Here is a 22388-nt window from a genome sequence, read left to right as displayed (position 1 = left end):
TCTAAGGTGCCACAAGTACTCCTTTTCTTTTTTCTTTTAGCCTCTTACAGTTTGTATGGCAACTTCTACCTTCTCTGTATGTGTGTGTGTGTGTATATATATATATATTCTTACTATATGTTCCATCCTATGCATCAGATGAAATGAGCTGTAGCTCACGAAAGGTTATGCTCTAATAAATTTGTTAGTCTCTAAGGTACCACAAGTACTCCTGTTCTTTTTGCGGATACAGACTAACACGGCTGCTACTCTGAAAATAATCTCACACAGTGAGTAAAACTTAAACAAACTTAGTTTCTTACAGGAGTTCCTAAAGCAATATTAAGTATTTCTTTTGTACTTTATAATATAGTTAAATATAGTTAAAAAACCTTTTTTTTTATTCTCTTCAGGTTTATAACAACATCCATCACCGTAGCATCTAAATGCATTGGAAGGATAAATTCAACAAAGTGACTGGCATCTCTCACCTAATAAATGCTGTTAAAAGGCAGTAGTATATAACAAACTGAATCTCAATTCACTAGTCATATGAAAAGAAAATTGTTGATGAACCACAACACTAATGACTGAAGTTTCCTGCTGCATCTTTTCACTGTTTCTACAACTACGTTTATACACTGATAATACTATCTAATAGCATGTGTAAAGGTCTTAGCAATCAGCCTAGAAATCACACTTTGTGCATCATACATTCACATTCTGGTTAAAAAGCAGGACAGGGTGTTTGGATTTAATTTATTAAAGTTAACCTTTACCATTCCTTCATAACCATTTTGATGTCACTATTTAGGAATCTAGGCTTTATGTTTTGAAAATCATTTTGACATTCTTAATCTATTAGCTGTAGCAAGGTGTTCAAAGCTCAAGAACCATTTAGAAAGGATATAAGAAAGAACTAAGCCCTGGTCTACACTAGGACTTTAGGTCGAATTTAGCAACGTTAAATCGATTTAAACCTGCACCCGTCCACACAGTGAAGCCCTTTATTTCGACTTAAAGGGCTCTTAAAATCGATTTCCTTACTCCACCCCTGACAAGTGGATTAGCGCTTAAATCGACATTCCCAGCTCGAATTTGGGGTACTGTGGACACAATTCGATGGTATTGGCCTCCGGGAGCTATCCCAGAGTGCTCCATTCTGACCGCTCTGGACAGCACTCTCAACTCAGATGCACTGGCCAGGTAGACAGGAAAAGAACCGCGAACTTTTGAATCTCATTTCCTGTTTGGCCAGCGTGGCAAGCTGCAGGTGACCATGCAGAGCTCATCAGCACAGGTGACCATGATGGAGTCCCAGAATCGCAAAAGAGCTCCAGCATGGACCAAACGGGAGGTACGGGATCTGATCGCTGTTTGGGGAGAGGAATCCGTGCTATCAGAACTCCGTTCCAGTTTTCGAAATGCCAAAACCTTTGTCAAAATCTCCCAGGGCATGAAGGACAGAGGCCATAACAGGGACCCGAAGCAGTGCCGCGTGAAACTGAAGGAGCTGAGGCAAGCCTACCAGAAAACCAGAGAGGCGAACAGCCGCTCTGGGTCAGAGCCCCAAACATGCCGCTTCTATGATGAGTTGCATGCCATTTTAGGGGGTTCAGCCACCACTACCCCAGCCGTGTTGTTTGACTCCTTCAATGGAGATGGAGGCAATACGGAAGCAGGTTTTGGGGACGAAGAAGATGATGATGAGGAGGAGGTTGTAGATAGCTCACAGCAAGCAAGCGGAGAAACCGGTTTTCCCGACAGCCAGGAACTGTTTCTCACCCTAGACCTGGAGCCAGTACCCCCCAAACCCACCCAAGGCTGCCTCCTGGACCCAGCAGGCGGAGAAGGGACCTCTGGTGAGTGTACCTTTTAAAATGCTATACATGGTTTAAAAGCAAGCATGTGAAAGGATTACTTTGCCCTGGCATTTGCGGTTCTCCTAGATGTAGTCCTAAAGCCTTTGCAAAAGGTTTCTGGGGAGGGCAGCCTTATTGCGTCCTTCATGGTAGGACACTTTATCACTCCAGGCCAGTAACACATACTCGGGAATAACTGTAGAACAAAGCATTGCAGTGTATGTTTGCTGGCATTCAACCAAAATCCGTTCTTTCTCTCTCTGTGTTATCCTCAGGAGAGTGAGATATAATTCATGGTCACCTGGTTGAAATAGGGTGCTTTTCTTCAGGGACACTCAGTATAGCCCATTCCTGCTGGGCTGTTTGCCTGTGGCTGAACAGAAATGTTCGCCGCTGTTAGCCACAGAGAGGGGGGAAGGTTGAGGGGGTAGTCACGCGGTGGGAGGAGGCAAAATGCGACCTTGTAACGAAAGCACATGTGCTATGTATGTAATGTTAACAGCAAGGTTTACCCTGAAAGAGTGTAGCGACTGTTTTATAAAATGTGTCTTTTTAAATACCGCTGTCCCTTTTTTTTTCTCCACCAGCTGGATGTGTTTCAATGATCACAGGATCTTCTCCTTCCCAGAGGCTAGTGAAGCTTAGAAAGAAAAAAAAACGCACTCGCGATGAAATGTTCTCCGAGCTCATGCTGTCCTCCCACACTGACAGAGCACAGACGAATGCGTGGAGGCAAATAATGTCAGAGTGCAGGAAAGCACAAAATGACCGGGAGGAGAGGTGGAGGGCTGAAGAGAGTAAGTGGCGGGCTGAAGACAGGGCTGAAGCTCAAATGTGGTGGCAGCGTGATGAGAGGAGGCAGGATTCAATGCTGAGGCTGCTGCAGGACCAAACCAGAATGCTCCAGTGTATGGTTGAGCTGCAGCAAAGGCAGCTGGAGCACAGACTGCCACTGCTGCCCCTCTGTAACCAACCGCCCTCCTCCCCAAGTTCCATAGCCTCCACACCCAGACGCCCAAGAACGCGGTGGGGGGGCCTCCAGCCAACCAGCCACTCCACAACAGAGGATTGCCCAAAAAAAAGAAGGCTGTCATTCAATAAATTTTAAAGTTGTAAACTTTTAAAGTGCTGTGCTTAAAGTGCTGTGTGGCATTTTCCTTCCCTCCTCCACCACCCATCCTGGGATACCTTGGTAGTCATCTCCCTATTTGTGTGATGAATGAATAACGAATGCATGACTGTGAAGCAGCAATGACTTTATTGCCTCTGCAAGCGGTGATTAAAGGGAGGAGGGGAGGGTGGTTAGCTTACAGGGAAGTAGAGTGAACCAAGGGGCGGGGGGTTTCATCAAGGAGAAACAAACAGAACTTTCACACTGTAGCCTGGCCAGTCATGAAACTGGTTTTCAAAGCTTCTCTGATGCGTACCGCGCCCTCCTGAGCTCTTCTAACCGCCCTGGTGTCTGGCTGCGCGTAACCAGCAGCTAGGCGATTTGCCTCAACCTCCCACCCCGCCATAAACGTCTCCCCCTTACTCTCACAGATATTGTGGAGCACACAGCAAGCAGTAATAACAGTGGGAATATTGGTTTCGCTGAGGTCTAAGCGAGTCAGTAAACTGCGCCAGCGTGCCTTTAAACGTCCAAATGCACATTCTACCACCATTCTGCACTTGCTCAGCCTGTAGTTGAACAGCTCCTGACCACTGTCCAGGCTGCCTGTGTACGGCTTCATGAGCCATGGCATTAAGGGGTAGGCTGGGTCCCCAAGGATACATATAGGCATTTCAACATCCCCAACAGTTATTTTCTGGTCTGGGAAGAAAGTCCCTTCCTGCAGCTTTTGAAACAGACCAGAGTTCCTGAAGATGCGAGCGTCATGCACCTTTCCCAGCCATCCCACGTTGATGTTGGTGAAACGTCCCTTGTGATCCACCAGAGCTTGCAGCACTATCGAAAAGTACCCCTTGCGGTTTATGTACTCGCCGGCTTGGTGCTCTGGTGCCAAGATAGGGATATGGGTTCCGTCTATAGCCCCACCACAGTTAGGGAATCCCATTGCAGCAAAGCCATCCACTATGACCTGCACATTTCCCAGGGTCACTACCCTTGATATCAGCAGATCTTTGATTGCGTGAGCTACTTGCATCACAGCAGCCCCCACAGTAGATTTGCCCACTCCAAATTGATTCCCAACTGACCGGTAGCTGTCTGGCGTTGCAAGCTTCCACAGGGCTATCGCCACTCGCTTCTCAACTGTGAGGGCTGCTCTCATCCTGGTATTCATGCGCTTCAGGGCAGGGGAAAGCAAGTCACAAAGTTCCATGAAAGTGCCCTTACGCATGCGAAAGTTTCGCAGCCACTGGGAATCGTCCCAGACCTGCAACACTATGTGGTCCCACCAGTCTGTGCTTGTTTCCCGAGCCCAGAATCGGCGTTCCACAGCATGAACCTGCCCCATTAGCACCATGATGCATGCATTGGCAGGGCCCATGCTTTCAGAGAAATCTGTGTCCATGTCCTGATCACTCACGGGACCGCGCTGACGTTGCCTCCTCGCCCGGTATCGCGTTGCCATGTTCTGGTGCTGCATATACTGCTGGATAATGCGTGTGGTGGTTGATGTGCTCCTAATTGCCAAAATGAGCTCAGCGGCCTCCATGCTTGCCTTGGTATGGCGTCCGCACAGAAAAAAGGCGCGGAACGATTGTCTGCCATTGCTCTGACGGAGGGAGGGGCGACTGACGACACCGCTTACAGGGTTGGCTTCAGGGAGCTAAAATCAACAAAGGGTGTGCCTGTACATCAAGGAGTATTTCAGGCAGGACTGCACGGAGGGTTCCAATAAGAAATGGTGCACCAAAGTTATCGTTGTTATTGGAACAAGCAGGTTGGTCTGGCCTCTGATTGATACATGGCTAGATTAACCTCGCTGCGCCTTCTCTGTGACTGACTGCAGTGTGATCTAGACAGGGGAGGAGGAAAATGAGTACAAAACAAATCTGGTCTATTTCTTGTTCTGACCCACTCCATCTATCCTTTACATCTTTGGCTGGCAGCAGACAAAAAAGGCGCGAAATGATTGTCTGCCCTTGCTTTCACGGGGGGAGGGAGGGTGGGAACGGGGTCCTGACGATATGTACCCAGAACCACCCGCAACAATGTTTTAGCCCCATCAGGCATTGGGATATCAACCCAGAATTCCAATGGGCAGCGGAGACTGCGGGAACTGTGGGATAGCTACCCACAGTGCAACGCTCCGGAAGTCGACGCTTGCCTCGGTACTGTGGAAGCGCTCCGCCGAGTTAATGCACTTAATGCACTTAGAGCATTTTCTGTGGGGACACACACACTCGAATATATAAAACCGATTTCAAAAAAACCGACTTCTATAAATTCGACCTAATTTCGTAGTGTAGACATACCCTAAGACGCCTTGAGGCAACCCTACAGAGACCACGAAAGAAGTTATATATTGCCATTTTACACACTATTTACACTTCTCCCTTCTCTCAGCCCATAAGAAAAAACTCTTTTAATACCAGAACAGTGCCATAGTTACGTGACGTGGAATTCAACTAAATTTCTACCTATTTTGAGATGCTGGCCAATTAGAAATTGTCAGCAGAACTGGAAAATTTCCATCTAAATGTTGATTTCATCTTGATAAGTAACAAAATATTTCAAATGTATATTTTGTCGAGGTGACTACTTGGTTTTAGGTTAAATGGAACTTAAAATGAGAAGAGGATGCTGGCAGGGATAGAGTCCTGAGGTTTGCTCATGAACAGTGGGAGAGAAAAAAGGACAACCTGTCACAAGACCCACTGAAGAAAGAGCCAGAGACAAAGAAGGAGAACCAGTGGAGAAAAGTAACACAAACAACTAAGGGAAGACAAAGTCATGGAAGAGTTACAGAGTCCAGCAGGTGGCTTATAACCAACTATAACACATACTACTGATATCTGAAACATGCTTGTAACATCTATTCATCACATAATAATGCTGCACAAACTATTTATAAATGTACCCTTAATATAAACAATGACCTTGAAGTATTATTGATTTATGGGAGAGTTCAAAATTTCTGAAGAGAAAATGCTTTCTGTGTAGCCAAGATCAATAATCTCCTAGGGGCCTTATGAGTCCCAAGCAGTGGATATTTTTCCTTCTGAAGAGAGAGCTACATTTATGAGGGAAGTATGTAACAGTAGCAAATAGGAGTTTGCAGTGAACTAGCATCCATCTACTTGATACAATTGAGCTTAGGATGTAAAGAGCTGGATAGTAAGGAAAACATTGCTAGATGATGCAGAAATAGATAATATCTATGCATAAAATATTATTGATTTTAATATTCAGGTAATTAAGCTGACAAATCTACTTCCATTTGCAATTTAGGTAAACAAAGGCAATGATTGATAGCCATTTCATTCAGACAATTAAGCAAATACTTACTATATGTGCAGCCGTATACCTCAATACGCATTCCAATTCTACCATTGGGATTCCAGTCCAAGGGGACAAAACGGAGAAATCTTGCGTTGATGGAATGTTGAAGCTTATTGTGCACAACACTGTCTGCATTTGTGTTTCCTGAAAAAGCCTAGAAGAAAATAAAAAAGGATCAACAATACCCACACTGCATATAAAAGTAAACAGAAGCATTATTGGCCTACTTTTCATTTTAGGGCCTTACCCTACAAACACTTATGGATGTGAGTAAATTTACTTATGTGGGTAGCCCCATTGAATTCCATGGAAATACTCACATGAGCAAACTCACTCAGATGCTTACGTGTTTTCAGAATCAAAAACTTAGTAATGTATCTATCCATCCAACAATTTATATCATGCTCATTTGAGTGTCTTCAATCTTTCACAGTTTAAGTAAGTGAAACTGTTGTGGTTTTTTGTTTTGTTTTGTTTAAATGCCCTAAGAACTCTATGTTGTTATATCCCTATGTGTCAGGGTATTATGCCGTCTAAAATTCCCTGAGATATCATGGATAAGTTATTATTATGCTCTTCTCTTCCTCAAAGGGAGTTTAAAATCCAATACCTTGTTGTACTTTGGCTGTGAACTGTAGTAAAACCCATTACTGTTTCTAGAGAGAAAGCTCATCATGCGAATAGGACTCTAGGTTGCCCTCTACTGGAGACACCTTTTTGTAATAAGAAAAGGGGAGTACTTGTGGCACCTTAGAGACTAACAAATAAATCTGTTAGTCTCTAAGGTGCCACAACTACGCCTTTTCTTTTTGCGAATACAGACTAACATGGCTGCTACTCTGAAACCTTTTTATAATAAGAATTTAAATATAGCAATGTTGTATTAAATCTGCGCTTGTACTGTATTTAATAGGTAAAGGGAGAAAACAGTTTTTTAAAAAATTTGTATTGGCCACAATAATAATTTTATTTTATTTCTTGCAAGCTGTACCATTGCTTTAGTTAATGAAAGAAAATAAGTGAAACATCTCCTCTACTAAATACTACAAACTTAGGTATTTTAAAAACCAAAACAATAAAGTTAGTTTTCAGTAGTGGATGCTTAGTTTCATTTTTTTTTATCATTGAGGTTTGTGATACAAAAACATGCAGCAAAATATTCAAAAAAGATAAATTTTGGGTTTCTGTGTTTAGACAGAGATTTCTATCCGTGAAATATGTTGGTTAACTGAAGCATAGCAAATAGGATACATTTCCATATGAGGACCACAGGAACATCTTAAATTTGAATGATCAGTACATCTCCGTTTCCATTATGTTTTGATTGCCTAGGAGACATTTGCTATCACCGTATGCCACGGATTTGTTGTGACCGCAAAATGAGATTTTAAAAAGGAACATTCTGGGTTACACTTCTCACCCCATCTTTCTTTTGAAGTGGTGGCAATTCATCATGAGTCTCCCTACATAAAGATAAAGCTTCCCGCTTTCCCTCCCTCATCCTAGTGGAATTTCAAATTAATTGTTAGCTCAGAACATTGAGTATGAAGAAACAGCTAGTGAACAGGCTCATTAGAGCTAACCTATTAAGTCGGTAATAAGTAATGAGAGTCAGCAACTTTAAATATCTACACCATTTGCAGCTTCATGCTTTATAATCTCACTCTCACAGTAGAAGGCAGAAACATTCTACAACACAGGAGAACTGCCACTATTTTCAGTATGAGACCCTTCCTAAATTCTTGTCCCTTCAAATCATATTTGTAGTCAGATGTAACTGCTATTGAATGTGCCAATTAGTTTGTTGACTGAACCAGAACCCGAGCCCCAGAAGTTTAAGTGCTATGTGCAAATTAAGTGTTCCATTGAGATTTCAATTTTTTCTAAGATCGTTTCTGGAAGGCATGCACCCAGCAAAGATGGGTTGTTAAGTTTTGGATAAAGTATGTAAATGTCTGATTTGTTACAGGAGATACTTGAGCCATGTGCTCTTAATTTAAAATTAGGTTTCTAAAAAAATAATCTAAAAGTGGAACATATTCTCCTTTACAACACTCTAAATGGTCAGTTTTGAAAATAAGATTTTCCAGCAGTTTTACAATGCTTTTACCTGGAAAGAACAAATTCTAAAGTATATCAGTTGAGTCAAGTATTACATGTACTTCTAGAACTGCTTGATGTTAAGCATTTAAAAGATTAAAAATACTATCCTGGCCTGTTGTGAGCACTTTTCAGTTTGAAGAGAGAGAACAGAAATTAACTTCTGCACTCAGCCTGTTTCTCTTTATTGGTCTATAACTGCTAGAGCCTGATAGGAAGCCTATGGAAATAAATGGAAGTCTTTTTAAGGAAGTTGTCATGCTCAACATGATGACAATATTCTTGATTCAGTTGTGGGATACAATTTCTGTTTTACAATCCAGTTTTCCAAATATTTAAGCAAGTGTGTCACTTTACTCATGTGTTTAACTGATTATACAAGAACATAAGAATGGCCATACTGGATCAGACCAACAGTCCTTCTAGCCCCATATCCTGTCCCTGACAGTAGCTAGTGCTAGTTGCTTTAGAGGGAATGAACAGAACAGGGAAATTCTGCATGATTCATCTTCTGTTGTTGATGATGAATGTTAGATACAGTTCCAGCTTTTGACAGTTGGAGGGTTAGGGACACCTAGTGTGTGGGGTTGTATGTCCCCAACCACCTTTTTACATCAAGTTCCATTGATGTAACTATGCTCCAGAAACTTACCTGAATGTTTTTGTTGTTGAACTCATGTATACTTTTGGCCTTAACGACATTCCATGGCAACGAGTTCCACAGGTTGACTACATTGTGTGAAGAAGTACTTCCTTATGTTTCTTTTAAATCTGCTGCCTATTAATTTAATTGAGGGAACTCTGACTCTTGTGTTATGTAAAGGGGTAAATAACACTTCCTTATTCACTGTCTCCATTCCATTCATGATTTTATAGATTCCCCCCTTTGTCATTTCTCTTCTAAGCTGAAAAGACCCAGGCTTTTTAATCACTTCTCAAATGGAAGCTGTTACATTTCCTAAATCATTTTGTTGCCCTTTTCTGCATCTTTTCCAATTCTATCTTTTTTTGAAATGGGGCAATCCATTGTACTATTCAAGGTGTGGGAATACCATGGGATTTATATAGTAGCATTATAATATTTTCTATCTTCTTATCTATCACTTCCTGAATGGCGTCCAACATTCTGTTAGTTCTTTTGACTGCTACTGTACATTGAAAGGCTGTTTCAGAAAACTATCCACAATGACTCCAAGCTCTGAATGGTAACAGCTAATTTAGACCCCCATCATTTTGTATGTATAACTTGGATTATTTTCTTCCAACTTTGCACTTATCTACATTGAATTTCCTTTGCCATTTTGTTGCCCAGTCACCCAGTTTAGTGAGATTCCGTTGTAAATCTCCAGAATCAGCTTTGGATTTAACTATATCGAGTCATTTTGTATCATCTGCAAATTTATCCACTTCACTGCTCTTCCCCTTTTCCAGATCGTTAATGAATATGTTGAACAGCACAAGTCACAGTACAGATCCTTGGGGGACCCCACTATTTACCTCTCTCTATTCTGAAAACTGAGCATTTATTGTTACGCTTTGTTTCCTATATTTTAACCAGTTACTGATTCATGAGAGAATCTTCCCTCTTATCCCATGAGAGCTTAGTTTGCTTAAGAGACTTTGGTGATGACTATAGTCTAAGTACACTATATCCACTGGATCACCCTGGTCTACATGCTTGATACCCTGAAAGAATTCCCTTTACAAAAGCTATATTGACTTTCCCCAACAAATTGTCTTCATCTATGTCTGATAATTCCATTCTTTAGCACAGTTTCAACCAATTGGCATGGTACTGAAAGTAGGCTTACTGGTCTGTAATTGCAAGGATAGCTTATAGAGCCTTTAAAAAAAGTCACTTATACATTGATCTTGTCATTAGATACAGGAGCTGAATTAAGTGATAGGTTACAAACCACAATTAGGAATTCTGCAATTTCATATATGAGTTCCTTGAGAGCTCTTGAGTGAATACAATCTGGTCCTGATGATTTATTGTTTAATTTATCAATTTGTTCCCAAAATCCTCTATTGACACCTCAATCTCGGACAGTTCCTCAGATTTGGGCAGGACAAGGAGTAATGGTCTCAAGTTGCAGTGGGGGAGGTTTAGGTTGGATATTAGGAAAAACTTTTTCACTAGGAGGGTGGTGAAACACTGGAATGCGTTACCTAGGGAGGTGGTAGAATCTCCTTCCTTAGAAGTTTTTAAGGTCAGGCTTGACAAAGCCCTGGCTGGGATGATTTAATTGGGGATTGGTCCTGCTTTGAGCAGGGGGTTGGACTAGATGACCTCCTGAGGTCCCTTCCAACCCTGATATTCTATCATTCTATGATTGATTCTATGATTTGTCACCTAGAAGGAATAGCTCAGGTGTGGGGATCTGCCCCCATGTCCTCTGCAGTGAAGACGGATGCAAAAAATTCATTTAGCTTCTTTTCCTTTAGTGCTCCGTCAGTGCGTTGATCAGCCAGTGGCCCCACTGACGGTTTGCATCAGACATAGGAAGCCTGCTACTTAAAAAAATCCTTAGCTAGTTGCTCTTCAAATTCTTTCTTGCCCTGACTTATTTTACTTTACACTTGACTTGCCAGAGTTTATGCTCCTTTCTATTTTCCTATCTAGGATTTGACTTTCAATCTTTTACTCTGCTGTTAAGCCATGGTGGCATTTGCAGTATACATTTAAGTTTAACCCTCCATCATGGTGTTTTAAAATAGCCTCTAGGAAGTTTGAAGGCATTTCACCCTTGTGACTGTTCCTTTTAATTTCCATTTAACTAGCTTGCTCATTTTTGGAGAGTTCCCCTTTTTGAAGTTAAATGCTACTGTGATGGGTTTCTTTGGCTTTTTTCCCCTTACAAGGATGTTAAATTTAATTACATTATGGTTGCTATTACCAAGTGATTCAGTTATATACACCTCTTGGACTGGCTTCACTTAGGACTAAATCAAGAATTGCCTCTTCCCTTGTGAGTTCTAGGACAAGCTGCTCCAAGAAGCAGCCATTTACGGTGTCTATAAATTTTCTCTCTGCATCCCTCTGCATTTTACTATCACCATAGTTGTCCTGGTCATGTAGTCAGTAGTATATACCTACTGCTATACTCTTATTGTTCAAGCATGCAGTTTCTATCCATAAAGATTCTATGGTACAATTTGATTTAGTTAAGTTTTTTACTTTATTTGATTCTATGTTTTCTTTCATATATAGTGCCACTCCCCCACCAGCGCAACCTACTCTGGTATTACAGTGTCCCATTGATTATCCTCATTCACTAAGTTTCCGTAATGTCTACTGTATCAATATCCTCATTTAATGCTAGGCACTGTAGTTCACCTATTTTAGTATTTAGACTTCTAACATTTGGATATAAGCACTTGTACATTTTGTCAACATTCAGTTGCATGCCTTAAAATGTTCTATTAAAATGGGACTTTGTTTGACTATTCCTCACTAGCTCCTAACTGTAATTTACCAACTTCTTTCCCATCCTCTTTATTAGGTTAGCGAGTGCCCCAGTTAATGAATTCATCCCTAATGGAAGTCTCCACTGAAACCGTATGCTCTTCCTCACCTGTTGGCTTTCCCGCAGTCCTTAGTTTAATTGTGGGATTTCTCTGTTACATTGGTCTAGTTTGGGGCCTATCAGCAGGCAGAAGAGTCCTCACAACCTGCAAATTTTGGCTTTGACTACAAGCACACTTGCACCCCATGAACATTCATACTACGTATAATAAAAAATAGTTTAAAGGAGCTTTATTAAACCTGTAAAGTCAAGCACTCAAAAATTAGGAAATCCAACAATTAACGTTTCCTGTGCATCCTTAATTCTGCACACTTCACATGGATTATGACCATCTCTAAATACGTGATCACATGCTATTTCCCTCCCCCCACACAGGTCCCTTATATCATTCAGTACACAGAAAGGACAGTGCTCATTGAATGAACAGCTATTCAATATCTTGTTTTTTCATTGTTCTTCAGCATGAAGCCCTATTATTGCAGACTTATCAAATGCTTTCCTGAAGACAGAATTATTAATTTCCTCATGGGCTTTTCTATGGCACATGTCAGCCTCAATTCTGTTATTTCCTAACTTATGAACCATTATCATTTTAACCCCAATTTATTGTTCCCAGTCGCCTTGTCCAGCTAATCCCGGTTCCTCCATTCCTGGTTTCTTATCCTATGTTTCTGTATGCCATTGACCCTGGCTCATATTCCCCCTCTCCATTGGCTCCCAGTTCTGTCCTCCCTTCCTGGGCTGCTCATACTATCTCAGTGTCTCCCAACCACCAATCTCCTTGCCTCAGTCTCTTTACCAGTCCAACACCTCAGGTTCCTTGTCCCAATGTACTCCCCTCTCCTACCCTCCAAGTCACCTCCACACTGCCTGGGCCTGGAGGGGGTTGTCTCACTGAAAGTACAGGAAAGACTGACTCCCTGATCTCAGTTCAGCTGTCTGGAGCTAGACCCAGAATGGCCTGTTGCAGCCCAGGGCTAAAACTGCATGCAAAGCTGTACTCAGACCTGGGATAGAGCATGCCCAGCATGAACAGAATCTTCTAAAACTGAAGAAGTATCTACTGAACATGTGTGAACTGCAATTTTTCAAAGTCTTATAAACTTGGCCAAATTCTGGTGGATTTCCATAGGGACAGCTAAAAGCACACCCTTCACACAATGGCCAGCACCCTGGCAAATTTTAAGTCCATCTTCCAAAGCATGGGGATGCTAGAGCTTTTCAAATAAAGGTCACCAGAATTTTTTAATGCGGGCAAAATAACACAGTTCATCCTTGCCTAGTTCCTGGAAACCGCTGAACTGTTTTGGCTGAAAAATCCTTCAATTTTCCTCCTGAGGCAAATTCCTGGCCTGAAAAATTTCAGCCTGAATGATCAAAGTTTGACAAAGTTACAAGCAATTGGAAACTGGGTTGTATGATGGGAAATGTGAGCAACCTCAATAAAAGGTGATGCTATAATATAAATCAAAATATGCATCTTTTAAAGAATGTGGCATAAGTGTAGAAATGCAGTCACTGCAAGATTACAGCAAAGTGTTAACACAGATGGACGTTCCTTCTGCCCATCTCTGTTGTCTGCCCAGATGGAAGTCAAAGATCATTTTCTAGAAAACAAAAGGTATAATTCTAAGGTCATATCCAAAATTCCTTTTTCCAGTAACGTCGGTTCCAGTGTGCAACGTGGAGGTTAAGTCCATTAATGGCTATTAGCCAGGATGGGTAAGGAATGGTGTCTCTAGCCTCTGTTTGTCAGAGGTTGGAGATGGATGGCAGGAGATAAATCACTAGATTATTTTCTGTTAAATTCACTCCCTCTGGGGCACCTGGCATTGGCCACTGTCGGTAGACAGGATACTGGGCTGGATGGACCTTTGGTCTGACCCAGTATGGCCATTCTTATGTTCTTATGTTGTGGGTAAGATATTGGTGTACTGAAGCACTGACTGATGTGTTCTTCAGGACCATGCGGGTTAAAAGATACTGCACCATAAATGCATGTTTTATTGGCATTATTTAAACAATCTAAGTTGTTTTTCAAATGGACAAATATTGCATTAAGATCCCAATATAAGGCCATACCATTCCTTAGAAGAGAACAAATGTGCAAAGGGGACTCAAAACACAGTGACTCCAATTAAAATGCCCTTCTTCGCAAAGTCCTAAAAACTCTAACCCTTTCCTCCCCTGAGAAGTGTTAGCGCATGAGTCAGGTAAAAATCAGAAACAAAAAAACCACATCAAAATATTTAAAATTGAAACAAAAACAATAGTTAACAAGACATGCCAAAAACTTCACTGCTCAATTGCACTGCTTTTCATGGCATCCAAATTCTCATCCTTCATCTGCACATTGTTTGTTGACAGAGGTGACCATTAAAAAGTCACCAATTACATGTACATTTATTTTATTAACAAATCTACATTTCTTCTCTAATTTTAACCAGGGGATTTAGAAAACTGCACCAGTATAAAAAAGACAGGTTCTGTGTGAATCACTTTGTTAAATATAAGGTTGCCAGAAAATAACATGTAGTCAAAATACTTAGCTCTGATATAACACTTTTTAGCTATAGATTTTAAAGCATTTTAAAAATGATAGTAAATATCATCATCTCCATTTCACAGATGGTGAAACTGAGACACAGCTGGTTAAATGAGTTGCCAAAGGTAACACAGTAGGTCAAGGAGAAAGCCAGGAATAAAACCTATATCACCTGACTCTCAGGGTTAAAATATTTGCAATACCTCTTTGCAAGTAGTTATGTAACCACAATTTTTATGTTGCTCCCTTAACTTGTATTAAAGAATAAACCAGATGTTCCCTGTACGTAGGCAAAAGATAAAATGTAAAAGATTTGAATGGTGACCACCATACTTCAGGATTGAAATCTATTTAGATTCTCCCACCTGAGTCTCCTATTGTCAGCCATCTCATTGTATTACTTATATGTGGTTTGAAAGCTAAATTTAGTCATGTTCATGTTTAGGATCATATTAATACTGATGTATTACTTTTAGTCAGTTTGGGCATGTAATTTCACCACAGCACAACTACCAAGGATTTAGATGGACAGCCTGCACACTACTGTTAGTGCCATCTTTCCTAGATCAACTCTCTCACCTGTCACTCTTTGACAGCCTCACTTCACTCCATCATTTTTCTTGACACGGATGCTTCAAAACCACAAAATAGTATCAAATGCTTAAACAGACCTTAACAAAAAGGACTTATGAGGATGGAAGGTTTTTATTTTATTTTTATTAGATTTAGATAAAGATATCTAAGTGCCACAAATATATTGAGGTGCACAGCAGCCCAGAACCAAATTAGGGTGAAATTTCACATGAACAACAAAAGTCATAACACCTGTGCCAAATTTCAGGACAATTTTCCAAAACATGTGGTCACTAGAACTTTTCAAATAAAAGGTTGCCAGAACATGGGCAAAACAACATTTTTTCCTAGCTTCTCTCAGAAATGACTGAACATTTTTGGCTGAAACGTTAAATAAATAAAATCAGCCCAAACCAAAATTTAAACCCAAATAGTGAAAGTTTGGCAAAACTATAAACACCTGAAAACAGGTTCTTATCATGGAAAGTATTGGGCAACCTTAATGATAAATGGTGCTATCAACCCCATCTATTATAGGTGATTCCATAAAATATAAATAATCATGATAACTGTGATTTTGATTGTTGAAATTATGGTATCCTAGGTGAATTGATCATAGTAAAAAATTACTAAATATGTAATTTATTTTCCTTAAGCAAAATCCAATACAGACCAAAGTGCCTTTAAAAAATTCTTTAAAATATACTCTGTTGAAGACACACTACCAAGCTTAATAGTGCAAATATATTTGGAAATTGTATGCAATTCTTTCATTTATATATTATAAAAATACACACTTAACTGAGAAAACCTACAAAAATAACGCACTGTGCAGGTGTTGTAGAAGAATTAAAAAAAAAGTGGCATGGAAAAAAAATTTAAACTCAAATTTCCCTGAATTTACAATTTTTAAAAAGTGAGAAAAGGATCATTTCAACAATTTGCTGCAGACAATAATCCTTATTTTATGAAGCTGAAATTTATTAAGTATCTGATTCAGCAACAATATCTAAAGCCTTTTCGAACACGCAAGTATTGGAAAGTAACAACAGCTACTTATTCCATGATGGGTCAGCGAAAGCTTGGTTCACTGAAGAAAGCAATTAAAACCTTCAGCTCCATAATGAGGCATTATATTGCTGCTTTGCAGTCACAGAGTTCACCTCAAAATCATCCCAACTTCCTGAAAACAACAATTCTTGATTCTTGGAGCAGTCCATCTCGTGATCCAGTTGACCTTATAATCCTTGGGCACAGGGTTTCTCAAACTTAGTGCACCATGACAACACAAATTTCTGACAAGAAACATTTATACATGACACCAGGAGTGGGGACCGAAGCCTGAGCCTGCCCGAGCACCACCGACCCGGCCAGGGGGGCCAAAGCCCAAGGCCTGCCACCCAGGGCTGAAGCCCTCGGGCTTTGGCCCCTGGCAGTGGGGCTCAGGCTTTGGCCTTGGGTGGTGGGACTCAGGTTTTGGCTTTGTCCCCGGGTCCTAGCAAGTCTAACACCAGCCCTGGTGACCCCATTAAAATGGGGTTGGGACTCACTTTGGGGTCCTGACCTACAGTTCGAGAACTGCTAGGCTAGAATATCTTTTCCAGTATGATCCCCAAAGGGGAGATGGTGAATCAGAGCCCAGGACTGATCTGGGTAAAACAATTCACTGGGAGGAAGGACCTTTTGTTTTCATTTGCAGTGAAGACAATCCCATGTAGGTGGAAACCTGTTGGAAAGGTCCCCCCTGAACTTTTTTAGAAGGTGGTATACTTATCTTTGGGCTGTACAACCTTCTCAATCTCCTTAGTTGAGTTTTACATTGGTGCTATCAGGCAGTGGGAACCTGACACATTCTGGCTGGAGTCCCTTTAAAATTCATTCCTGGATGCTTAGTTATTTGGGGAAGAATCCAGCTACACATTAGGACACTGAGCAACTCATATGACAGGCTCACTGAACCCCAACAAGAGGAGTCTCTCTCAATACATTAAGACATTGCTGCTAACGTAGAGGGAATTGCACCTTGGAATGAGACTCTGTCTCAATGACCACATAACCTGGGAGGCCTGTATAACTTCCTTTGGCCAGCAACTGCCAAAGCTCCTTTTCAGCTCAATAGGGGACTCAGTGGAGTTGATCTAAAATTAATAGCTTAAAGTTTGGAGTTTTAAACTATGTACCTTAATAGGCTTACAATTGCTGCCATTTATACTTAGTGCATTTCACTCTTTAATTGCCATGTTTATCCTGTAGCATGCTCTTGTTAGGTTCTATCCCTAGGAAATCTGTTTAACAAGCTATTTGATCTGGTAAGGCCAGTGTCATTGCATGGAAAAAGCTTTTGACTGGCTAACGAGCATGCTCAATAGATCTGAAAGTATGAAGAGGAACTATTGGCATGACAAGGCTTCTATATGGGAAATACTCTATTCATAATGGAGGTTGTTTAAGCTTCTTCAAGACCTTTCTGACCTGGGGGTAGCATTTCCTGTGGGACTCAGCACTCACTCTCACTGCTTACATACAATATATCTTACTGCAGACATCCAGTGACAACTCTCTGTTGTTGTATTCATACAGAAGTCACCTTGTGTCCTACCTCATTCATTCTAATACAGCACTGAGTTACAAAATAAGTAAAATAATTTGCCACCATTAGAGGGACACCTTGTAGCAATACAAACATAAATTTATGCTACATGTTACATCACCCCTTAAAAATCAACACAATAATTCTAACCAAACTTCATTAAATTTCTGGAGTGACGTGACCGTGTAACTATGAAAATATCATGTTTTGTTTGATCACTTTAAAGAAAAAACAAATGTATTTCTCTTTGTGAATATATGCACACTCAGAAAGCCTGTAAAGACCAAAAGGTGAACTGAAATTTTGTACTCACAATATAAGAATATTTAATTACCTTTGCCTTTGAACAAGATCTTCAAGGATTAGCTAACTCTAACTGATACAAATACAGATATCTATATTTTAAAACATACGGTCAACTGAGAAACACAATAATTTGACTTTTGATGTTCTCAAAAACAACTATGATGATCTTTGAGCATACCAACCAAAATATTTTTTACACAAATGTGTTGATTGTTTAATTGAATCACTTTGCTCTGAAAATGAAATTAAATCTTCTTAGGTCTAGAGGATCATAAGTAATATAATGGTGCAATACAAAGGTTTCCTATTCAATTTATTTCTGTGGCCTATCATTTTCCTAGATGAAGTCTTGTAGTTATTGGCTTTCAAAAGAAATGCCAGTGTACAAATCATTCTGCAGATCTTAAGCTTGGTCTACACTTAAAATTTAGGTTGACATAATTATGTTACTGGGGTGTTACAAAGCTACACCCCTGAGTATGCACCCCAGCATATGCACAGTTAGGTTGATGGAAGAAGGCTTCTATCAACATACCTACCATTGCATGGGGAGGTGGTGTTCCTACACCAACAGAAAAATTTCTTCAGTCAGTGTAAACTGTGTCTAGACTATGGGGCTTTGCTGGCATAGGTGCAGTGATGTAGCTATGCTGGTATAGTCCCCATAGTGTAGACTTGGCCTAACCCACCACGTTGAACTTACAATGCTATACTACACTGCTTGTTAATAGTAATTATGGTCAGATCCTTGTGTTTCCACAGCTTCAGGATTGGCAAAAGAAAGCACCCTCTTCCCAGTGAAGAACTTGGCTACAGAATGTAGCCTTTCATTTACACATTTCTAGTTCTCCTTGCTACAATGTAAGGTTCTCCTTCCAAAAGTAAAAGGTTTCCATGTTGTTCCCTTGAGCCTGCTGAAAAAATATGCTGAAGTGATAGCCCTAAGAGAGGTCTGAACTGCTCCCATCCATCTCAATGGGGTGTTAACTATGAAGCTCAGTGATGGCAGTTTAATTGTGGACAGTGCTCAGTAATTCACCACAGATAATTTTAGCAAAAATATCTAGCAAATATGTGCTTACTGCATTCAGTGGCAGATATGGGCAGACAGGGGAAAGAGAGGACAATGGGGCAACTGGTTCATCAAGGATACCTGGGGTGGAGAAGCAGAGGTTTAAACCCCCAGAAGTGTCAAATCACATCTGTAAATGCTCTGAAAATAGAGGGGAGGAGGACATACATCTCCTTTCTCCTGCCAAAATCCTCAGGAGGCCTGAGATGCATAAAACACTAAATGTCCCTTACCTAGCTACCCAAACCTCTAGATGACCACTTCTACACTGAAATTATGCTTTTCCACTACAACATTCTACATCCCACTAAAAGAGCCTGAAGGCAGAGTGAAACTGAAACTATTCGGAACTGTGTTTTGTATTGAAATGAACATTCAAATCAATAACAGGACAAAATTGTGACTTACCTATAATGGCCACAAACAAAGGAGCAAGTGGATTAAAAGGAACCCATAATCCCCCCATTGTGATCTCTGTACATCACTGATCAGAGCAGGGGGTGAAGTAGGATCCACAAGGAAATGACTTCCCACCTCCAATTATGTATATGGGGAATAGGCTGCTCCCTTTTACCCCCATGTTCTACCCAGCATTTCTGAACCAATTAGGACTGAGAAGTAAACAGTGTTGCCAACTCTTGAGATTTTATCATAAGTCTCATAATAGTGGGTGTTTTTCTTAACTCCAGCTCCTGAGCCATGTGATTATGTGAGAGTCTCTCTGGCTAAAGTTAGCAGAGAATGTCTTGGTATTTGTTTTTGTTTCTTAAATATGTTTCTTGCTTTCATGATTGCAGAGAAAAGCTTGAAAAGATGAATGATGTGTACCATAAATACTCAAAAACCAGAGTGCAAACAAAAAGAACCCGCATTTATTTATTTATTATTTATTTGAAGTCTAATGAATTTTAAGTAAATTGCTTGATTGTGGGAGGTCTGAGTCAGGATTTTTCAATGCAGGGGTTGGCAGTGTTATTTGCTACTGACTAGTAGCAAATTGCTTCCCCCAGGGAGCAAGGTGGAACTAGGGAAAGAATTGTGACTCTGAAACACCTTTTCTTCCCTTGTGTGCCCCTGAGGTGGCTCAGCTAATGGAACCACTTCTTTCTGGCCACGGACAAACTCAAAATATTACCTCAAAGGGATAGTTTACTCTCTGTATCATTTTCCTTTATATTTAATTGAATAAAACCTTTTATTACTACATTCACTAGAAGTAGCTGCATACATTTCAACATTTCAAATTTCAGCAATTCTATGTCACAAAATTCAGGAGGCTTTGAGAATTTTGATCCCATGTATCACAGGGAATACAAGACCCTGAGCATAACCTAGAAACATTGTCTTGGGGTCAGGCCACATTTAGCACAAGATCACAGTTTAATTAATGCTGTATTTAAAAATATCTGCAATGCAAGCAAAACCAAAGAAGAATCAAAGATAGAATAACCATGAAGCAAATAATGTTCCACTTATGAACAGAGATCACTGGATGGATTAGTATCCTCATGTTGTAAAATAAAAATAGAGTGTAGTTTGGTCTCCAGAATCAAAGACAGGATGCCTAAGTGACCAATTGAGCTGTTACTACTCATAAGAAATCCTCTATGAGCGCTGACAGGGATAACACCATGACATTTTTTGTCATGATTCTATTTGGAATCTAGATGGAAATGCAGAAGTACTGAAGAAAGAGATAGGAATTTGAATTATACAAAGCAAGAAAAGGGTATTTGAAAGAAAGCAGCGTACACCTGTGGAACAAAGTGGTTTAAAACCCCAGTGAAAGTTCACTTGACCTCTCAGGAACAACTCCACAGCAGCCAATGATGCTGTTAGTGACCAGAAAAGATCCAAAGCATTTTACTTATGTCTTTTAGGGAAAAAGTCACTTATTAAAGGCTGACATCTTAAGTCATTTAGAAAGATAGAGTAAGAGTCTTTTGATAAGATGTAATAGTTGCACGGTATGCTCATACTTCATATTAAGAACAACGGAATCTAGGCTTAATTTTGTCCAGTTCTGCATGCTGTGTATCTAAACTTCTTTATTCTGTATTTAAAAAAAATAGAAGAGATGTAGAATCTTCAGTTTAGATTCAATAAGCACAAAGGAGCAAGGATTTATTTTTCTCCTTTTTAATTTTCTATTATTTCTACATGTCAGCCACTGGAATAAGGGCCCTGATCCCTATAAAATGGGATGAAGATTTTCATTTAGCTTAGTATCCTGTGGTATTTGGCTACTGCTTCTTCCTTGTTTTAACAACTCATTCTAATACCTGTGAGACACTGGCTGTGACACACCTGGAATAAGACACAGGACAAAAATTTGTGGCTCAAACTATTCAATGAGATGCTACCCAATTCCTACATGTTTCAAAGAGGTTTCAACAGCCAAAAGACATCAACATTCCTGATAAAGCAGTTGAAAAAAAGCCACAGACTGATCTGGTTGCTAGCAGCAAACTCATCATATCTGCTAGCATAGGAGAATCTCCAAGAACGCACCTCAGGAGAGGGGGAGGAGAGAACAGAGCCAATCAGCTGATCAAGGGTGAAGAGATGCCCCAAATGCATACTTCTTCAACATCACAAGGAAGTCGAAGTGGGGAAGCAATACTGCTTGCACACAGTAGGCACAAAGACCATGCCCAAGAAGAGAGTGGTGAGAAGAGGAGAATATGCCTCATTCCCTCTGGTCTGGAGCTAGAGGGGTGGCTATTATTAATGATTGTCTCGGTACTCTCCTTTCTATAAAATGGACAGGACAAATTTTCCTTGTTGCGTGGAGATTAATCACATCCAGTTTACAAAATATGTTTACAAAACATATTGCCCAGCTGCTCTCAGCTTGCTTTTAAAAAACAACGGATGCTTAAATAGCACAAACTAGCAATATTTTTATTAGCATGAATTTTAATTATATATTTTAAAATGTTAGATAATCAGATGATGCTTATGAGTGCAGATCACACTAAGTCTGATTTGTTTCAAGACATATACTTGTCAAAATAGTTTGATAAAATAATTTATTCTAATCTAACTCACTTTCTTTAGTGTAACTGCAAATTTGACTCAAAAATCACATCACCTCATTAATGTTTGCAGCTAGTCAAGAACCGAGATTACAAAGATGTATATATAAATCCTACTGTAAACTGAACATAATAAAATGACTGTGTTTTCAAGACACCCAGTCTCTGTGGCTTGCAGTCTTGAGACCAGGAACCAGATTATCTTGGTATAAACTGGAATAATGCCATTGACTTAAATGGAGATGCACTGATTTAACAATATCTGAGGATCTGTCCCCATGTGATTAAGGTTTGGGAATTGTAGTGGCAGCTTGTAATTCTGATCTCTTTGGTTATGTAGTCA

General features: G+C 40.2%; 1 protein-coding gene across 1 annotated transcript in view; it reads right to left on the bottom strand.

The window, feature by feature from the left end:
• The window catches only part of CNTNAP4 (contactin associated protein family member 4), a 297285-nt gene that overhangs the window by 115594 nt on the left and 159303 nt on the right, over nt 1-22388 (bottom strand). Inside the window, exon 4 of the mRNA XM_084627719.1 lies at nt 6298-6445. Within this exon, the coding sequence (XP_084483845.1) occupies nt 6298-6445 (148 nt within the window). The remainder of the gene's footprint in view (nt 1-6297; nt 6446-22388) is intronic.

Source organism: Lepidochelys olivacea (assembly GCF_965140295.1).
Source record: "Lepidochelys olivacea isolate rLepOli2 genome assembly, chromosome: 5".
Lineage (NCBI taxonomy): Eukaryota > Metazoa > Chordata > Testudines > Cheloniidae > Lepidochelys > Lepidochelys olivacea.
This window is presented reverse-complemented; position numbering and strand designations above follow the sequence as displayed.